At 37.1% G+C, this 7804-nt stretch overlaps 1 protein-coding gene across 1 annotated transcript; it reads right to left on the reverse strand.

Moving 5' to 3' along the window:
- Positions 1 to 328: 328 nt before the first annotated feature.
- On the reverse strand, positions 329 to 7004 carry GCK72_023546 (uncharacterized protein; the record flags this gene model as incomplete). Its single annotated transcript, XM_053735439.1, has 16 exons — positions 329 to 418; positions 468 to 524; positions 593 to 817; positions 864 to 1215; positions 1263 to 1375; positions 1421 to 1654; positions 1863 to 2030; positions 2336 to 2452; positions 2547 to 2621; positions 4876 to 4945; positions 5000 to 5091; positions 5136 to 5282; positions 5333 to 5479; positions 5551 to 5673; positions 5743 to 5823; positions 6936 to 7004. 16 exons carry the CDS (start codon positions 7002 to 7004, stop codon positions 329 to 331), a joined length of 2160 nt encoding a protein of 719 aa, XP_053579005.1.
- Between the last annotated feature and the right edge of the window lie 800 nt (positions 7005 to 7804).

The following is a 7804-nucleotide window of genomic DNA, read 5'->3' on the forward strand; positions in this document are numbered from 1 at the left end:
ATTTCAAACCAAACACTGATTTTCAAATTTTCTTGTTTTTATTTCATTTTGAACATATATTATACAAATACAAAGTAATAAGAATTCAAATTTTCAGGATAAGTGAGTTGTTGCATTCCAATAAATGCTCCCGATAATTGTTGAGAATAGCATAAAAAGTGTAAAGTGTCTCGGGATGAATGAATTGGTTTTGTTTTGAAAATTCAGCAATCAGAATCTTAATAATAAGGCATTTCAAGTAAATGGAATTCAATGAAAAGGTGAGAAAAGAGAAAGGAAAATGTGGTGTCATAAATTAGAAATTGCACATTGAGAATATTGAAATCATTTATTCGTCATGCTCGTCTGGTGAGACGATTCCTTCACTGCTGTTCGATTGCCACTCGGCCGATGAGTCAACGGAGCTATAGGGGCGAATCTAAACAAAATGATTAAAAAACCATCTGGGAGGAAAAGGCCATGTTTACCTTATGGTGAGCAGTGGAGATTTCCAATGGCGAGTAGAATGTGTTTTTTCGAATATCCTATAACATATTATGTCAGTTTGAACTTTCAAGAAAAATGCCGAAGCTATCGAATTTGAACCACTCACCTTAATAATAAGTGCAATATTTGCTGCCAGTTTTCCCTCATCACAATTATTCTCTCTGGAGAACATCACCAGCTCTTCTTGAATTCTGCTAGCATCTTCAAGCTCTGACAACTTATTGATCTTGTCACAGAAAGATCTATGTTGCAAAAGTTTCTTCTTCAATGCTTCAATGATGTCCGATTGTGCTTGGAACTGACGTTCAAGATGAGCATTGAACTCCTTGACCTGCAAAAAGGAACAATATTGTTGAATACGGTCATTATATTTTTACCTCAATAAGCTCTTCCTCCAAATGCTGTGAGATTTTACCATCACTCTCTGCTTTTTTGGCTGCCTCATACAGAAGCTCATAGTCATGAATTTTTTCGAGTGCATTCTTGAGTCTGTACTTGGCTTCCTCGAATCTTCTCTCCAATTCAGTTCTAATTTCTGGTCTTTGTTCATCTTTGAATGCTGCAAATTCCTTCTCAAGGTTCTTGTATTTCTGGTCAGCTTCCTTCTTGTCGGCACTCATTTTCTCAATTTCTGATTGTTGTTGCTCAACTGTGGCTTTGAGTTTTTTGAGTTCATCTTCCTTCTTCAATGCCTCTTCTTGTGATGATGACACCACTGATTGAAGTTGTCTGAAAATCGAATTGAATAATAAATGTATTAACGTGATTAAACTTACGCGCTGAGAGCCTCTGTCATCTTTCTTTCTCTATTCAAGTCATTTTCTTTTCCTTGCATTTGGAATCTGATCTTGCCGAGTTCTTTGGAAGCCGATCTCAGTTCTTCATTAATCTGAAAAATCAAAAATAGTCTTAAAATATTGCGTTTCTGGTTTACCGTAACATTAGCAGCTTCAGCTTGTTCCAGTTTTAGTTGGAGGGCTTTCACTTGTTCCGATTCGGACGCTGTTGGGTTCACTGACGGAGCTGCTGACTTGTGCTCTTCGAGTTCTTTTCTGATTGATGTCAGATTTTCGAGTTGGGTAGCATGAGCCTTCTTAACTTCCTCGAGTTCTTTGAGAAGTTGACATTTTTCTGATTCGAACTTTGCACTCTTTTCAGCAAGAGTTTCCTAAAAAAGAGTGTGTATTTGAGCTGTACGGGAAATGCAGAACTGCGCCAAATGTTTGTTACAATTTTTCTATTAAAAAAGTAATCCACCCATTCATAGAAACAGAACTAACTGGATAAATTTTCAGAAAAAACCAAAACCACTGCATTGATTGAAAACGAAAAAAGGAAAACTCGTTAATTTAACTAATATTCAAAACGCATCAAACCTGTTGTTTTTGATTTTCCTCCATTTCGAGCACTTGAAACTCGAGCACATCATTTCTCTCAGTTTGCGACTCGATTTGTTGTTTCAAGTCATCAATAGTTGTTTCCAAACACCGAATATGTTCCTGTTGACCGGCAATGGTCGATTTGAGTTGAGCAGTTTGGGACATCTGCAACATTGTTAGTTCATGCATTGGGGAAAAACACACACGCAGGCAAATCAACATATCAATATGAATGATCAATTGGATGGGGGAAAGGAAACAGACTAGTCGGTTGGCTACGTAATTGCCAGCTGGTACTGTGTATTTGTACAAGACGTGGCAAGTCCAGCCGCTGCATCTTTTTTCGGTAGTCTCGTCACTTTGTCGGTCATCGGTGCTGCTCAATGCTCAAGCACTTCAAACACATGTGTGAGGAAAAGAATGTAGAAACTATGAGACGCTAAAATAGTCGATCAAGATTATCAACTGACCATGTCCTGTGTCGCGTCAATGACAAGTTGTTGCTGTTCGATAGTGGAATTGGCAAAACTGATCTGGTCTCGTAGAAAGCTTTCTTCACTCAGGTCAGAGGTGTTCAATTGCAATTCCTAAAGTTTTTAAAAAGTTTTAACAGCCATATTTTTTATTTTTGAAAAATGGAAAATTTTTTAGAAGTGTAAACTATCTTGAAATCAAACTCACATTCAAAGCACGTTGCAACTCGGCGTTTTCTCTATACAATGCCTGATAGTCAGTCTCGATATCCTTGGCAAATACCTGTAAATAAAAGTTGATTCGAAATGAAATAAAAGTAGCGATTAGGTGAAGGTTGTAGATGTTATCTCACAAAATACGAGAAAAATTGATGATGACGTCGAGAATCTCTGGCTAATTCAATCGTATTGGGAGACGAATAGTGGTGAGAAAGGTTTCGATTCTTTAAAACCGAAATTTCCAAAAGATTCATATCATTCATTAACATAACATCGAAAGGGGGACGGCAACCAAGGGGCATCTCGAATTTACGGTCCAATTCACACAATTTCACGATTTTCTAATCTCAGGTTGACCTGCTTTGAATTTTAATCGTAAATTATGATAAAGTGTTTGTCTTTGAACAAAAACTGAGATGAAACGCAACACAGGGAGAGGTGTTTTACGTAGAAAAACATTCGTCAGTATCGTATCACCGATACGTAAAAAGAGGAGGCTGCGTCTTAATTTGATTCTAGGAAAGTGATTGATTACCGTTTGTCGCTGGGTGTTCAAGGGCACACCTACCAATGGAACTTTGCTGTACCAGATGAACTACAGAGTATTATCATTTCATTCTGACCTAATTCTAACGACGAGACGGAACACAATATGTTGAAATACCTAGAGCTCGAAAAAATCTAACGAAATGAACGTTTTTTCGTTTTTCCTACCTACTGTGCCTACTATACAGGTTACAAAGTGAGTCATGCTGTGGTCATGACGGAAATGAAAATGGTTAGCATTTTTAATTAATCAATTTTGCATAAGAATGAAAAGAGTGTGGTACTAACCTTATGCGGGAAATAGGAAGAATGGAACACACAAAGTGGTGGTGGTGGTAGAGAAGAAAGAAAAGAACAAATTGACATTTCAAGGGTGTAGGATCTACATCTTCAGTTTATCAAATTAGGAAGATCGAATAGGAAATGGACAAGAACAAAAGGCTTTGAAGGTTAATCCCCAAGAACTTAAATGAGACAAAAGAAGGGAACAAGTAGTTGTTTTTGGATCCACTCTATACTACTTTCCATTATTTTTTAGACTACCCGTTCAGTCTTAGTTTATGAAACAGAGAAATGGGATGAACAAAAATAGAGAAGAACCGCACCCAAATGAGACATTGACGGCTGCTTTGATTCTCGAGAATTGCATTTCTTTATTCTTATTCTCCTACATTTTTATTATTCTTCTCCTGATTTATGACTTTTTCTCCTGCATTTATCCAGCTTTCCTTATACTAACAAACGTATCCAGAATCTGAAGAAAGAAAAAAGATCTAGAGGGCAAGAAAAGAAGATAATGAATGGAGGAGAAGAAGAAGTAAAAGTGGATGAATGATTGTTTAGACCGTCAAACAGTTTTTTATAGACATCCTTCGTCTCATTTACGATTCGTTTGTAGCGGATAGACTAACATTTATCAAAAAGTGTGGTCATAGAGATGTAAAGTGCGTTGGTCACACGTATACGCTAAAATAAACTGTTTGCAGAAGAGGAAAAAACTTATTAAAGCTAGTTTTTTTTTCATCTTTTGTGGGTTGTACTTTACCTTATTTATTCATTGGTCAGAACGTATACTGTCAGTTCAAGTTTTACGTTGATTCGTTTACATAAATCACCAAACGGTCTCATAAAAATTTTCAGGGTGCGTGGATAGGTTGTTGTTCGCTTTGTGGCAGCTGGAACTATTTTCAAAACAATGCTGTCTTGATTAATAAGTCCTTTGAGACAATTCTCAATATTTGAGGAAGTGAAAAACAAAACACCACAAAACAAAAAAATATGTCACAACGAAAACTTTCCCAGGTTTTAAAATTTCGCTTCCCTTTTTTACTCGGTGGGTGTGCTAATAAAATTAGTATGTACATGTTGGTCCCTCTTTCCTTTTTTCGTTTTTCTTATGTTTTGTTGTTCATGCAGCTCCTCTATTTTTGACTTATTTTCGACCATGAGATTTGGCGTAGTAATAGTAAAACTGACTCGTTGGAGTAACTCTATCCCTTGTGATAAATTCCTGGAACTATCAACTGTGCAAGTCGAAAATTGACTGAAATAATCCAAGATCCCTTGTTTTCAGTAAACATCAAGAATCAAGTGATTCACAAGAACATCCCACATACAGGACAGAAATCAAAACATCTACTGAAAGCTGGACGTCATGAATAAATCGAAGATCGACCACCAATGGTTTAGGAAAAAGAATATCAAAAAAGCTGTGTGACACATACACGCATGGAAGTTTCTTGGCAAACACTGAGAAACTGGTGCGAACAAACCTCTTCGAAATCCTCTGTAATCGTATCAAGGCTGACAGTACTTGCCGCTGAACAATCGCTTCCACCATTGCTGCAAAAATAGGATTAAATATATTGAAAATAGGTTTCGGGTGAAAGGATTTACCTCATTCTGTCATCGTCGGTTTCACTTTTCTTAAGACATTTTTGGAGGCGTTTGAACTTTTGTACCAACATCTCATATCTTTTGTCTTTTTCCTGGAACACAAAAATTGGGCGAACATCTCAAATAGAAAGCTTACATATGCAGAACTTCGAAGTGCTGTGATACATTTGGAGTACTCAAGAACTTTTCCACGGTACCGGCTTAGCTCTTCCAACTTTTCAGGAGATACACGTTTTTCCTTGAGACAGGCGTTTTCTTTGAGTAGGCGTTCGTGAATATCTTTCTGAAATTATATCAAACCGTCATTGGAAATAGGTATCCAACTATTCATACCAGAGTGAGAAAATCGTCCCGACTGTGGCTGAATCTCTGCTCGACTTTTTTCATCTCCTGTTGCAAAGTCTTGTTGCGATCGGATAGTTTCCGATTGGCATCAATCATCGGGCGTTGTCCTTTCTCCATTTCAACTATTTTCTTTTTCTGAAACCGATTGTTCAAAAACTTCAAACACATCCAGGGTACTAGACTTGAACATTTGAAAGCATACTTACCAATTCAGCTTTATTAATTGTGAGTGAAGAGTTCAACGTCTCTGCATCCATCAACCTTTTCTCTACTTCCTCCATTTTTCCTAACCACCGAGAGCGTTCTTTTTCATGTTCTTCCTTGCTTACCTGCAAAATAAAAATTAGAAAACATAACAAAAACTTTGCAGATTTCCCCTCCCCATCCTAAATTCCAACCTGAATAGGTGCCAAGTCAAATGTTGTGACTGTCACTCGCCGATTTCTATCAATGATTCTCGGCATGTTATTCTTTTTCTTCTGAATTAGTTTTTAGTTGAATAAGACTAATGAAGTACGCAGAGAAACAAGAACATGAATAAAAAAGATGCAAAAGTTTGCCTCATTGACAAGAAGAAAACCGTACTTCAATGGGAGGCGACAAAAGAGAAATAAAACTTATCGCGCAGCCAAATCGAAGGAAAAATCACTGCTTGTGTGGCATGACTATGTGTTTTCTCAAGATCAAACCGCCCAAGCAAAAAAGACCATTATAATCTGTGAAGTACACATGAAAAGAACACGAACACACAAATGTATGGTGTTCCCATGTGTATTGAATGAATGAACTAATCAAAAGAATATCAAAAGAAGATGGTAATAACCCCCACCAACTGCTCTTCTTCATTAGAATGGCAAAAAAACAAGAGAGGTCAGGAGGGATTAGATGAGTGAAAGGAAGGAGAAAGGCACGATAGAGAGGAAAGAGGGAGAGTGGACCGTACAAGGACACACTCATGTATAGAGAGTCGTAATTGCAGGTGTGTGTGCGCAGAAAAAACGGACCAGAAGGGCTAGCCGGTGTATCAAATTCTTTTAGTGGTCTTGGTTCTCCACAGATGGTTGTTGGATCGGTCAAAACCCGTTTCTATGTTTTGACTTACTCTGACTTAGAAGGGGTTTTCTATAATCTGAATAGAGTTTTCCAACAATACAATATGATGTCAGAAAAATTTTATTGTCTGAAATTGTAAGTTCTCCTACGTTTTGACAATAAACATTAATTCTCAAAAAAAAGAACCCAATTCTAATGGCCAAAGGGTTTTCTCAAGCATATGGCACAAAATGTGTCTGTTGATGAATTAGGTTCGGGAGGGCGGAACAAAAAGCGGCAAAATGTTGCAACAAAGGAGGTGATCTCCAACTGTGATTCAATTTCGTTTGATTTGATTTCGACCCCAAACCATCTCCTCCTATCTCGAAATGACCTATTTTATCTTAACCGTATGCAAATCTGTGTCTTTATCAAGAAGCTGATTGTTCCTTTCACCTCCAAATAATATTGATAACACGACATAATCACTCGCGCGAGAATCAGGTAGCGACTTTCCGACTTTCACCTTATTTGAATATCCTTATCAAGTGAAACTTACATAGGTCTTCTCACCGAACGCTGATGGCATCTTTGAAGGCGTCCCTGATCGAAACGGGCTTTCGGGCATCACTCTGAAATATAACCTTATCAAATTATAAATTTGTTCAGGTAAGATTTCCCCTTGGAAGAAAAGATACGAAAGGAAAAACCAGGCGCAGAAAAAACTTTGCTTGGCTGGTTTTCTACTTCCAGTTGAACTATTCAGTGAGCCATGAATGAGAATCGTCTTAAGTGTCAGCTGTTCTTACAACTTGAGATTTGTGACTTTTTGTTGTTGTTGTTGAACATTTTATTTTCTTACAAAGAGATCTTTGAATTTATGCAAAGATAAAATCTCACTTTTTTCCTGACCCCTGTTTCTGCAGAAGAGTATATACAATTCTGAATAAAGTAACTGATACTTCAAATATTTTTCTTTTCTCTCATTTTCTCTCATAGCTATAGTAGAAATGCAAGATTTTTGCTTTTTACTATCTTATCAATTATGACATTACGATTCTGACATTAGCCACTCATCAATAATTTATAATTTTGCAAGAGCAGAGCTTGTGAAAAGGCTCTTCTTCTGACGGGTTGAGCTGTAATAGCAAGTGTAACGGAAACAACGAGGTGGGAGAAAAAATATATGCTCACGAATTGATTAGATCACAAAAATGAGAAGAAGAGAAAAAGACAAGAAAGAGATTTTGATGAGCAAGATGAGAATGTTTCATGAGCAGTCATCATGCTCAGATCACAACATCAAACAGCTGTATTGAGAAGAGCCTGCTCAATGAAAATGGGTTTTTGAAAATTGAGAGAAAAAGAGTGAAAAAAAAACTGTTTGCACATACTTAAAACTTTTGCGAGAACAATATATAGTAGAGA

The sequence above is a fragment of the Caenorhabditis remanei genome, chromosome X (assembly GCF_010183535.1).
Source record: "Caenorhabditis remanei strain PX506 chromosome X, whole genome shotgun sequence".
Taxonomy (NCBI): Eukaryota; Metazoa; Nematoda; class Chromadorea; order Rhabditida; family Rhabditidae; genus Caenorhabditis; species Caenorhabditis remanei.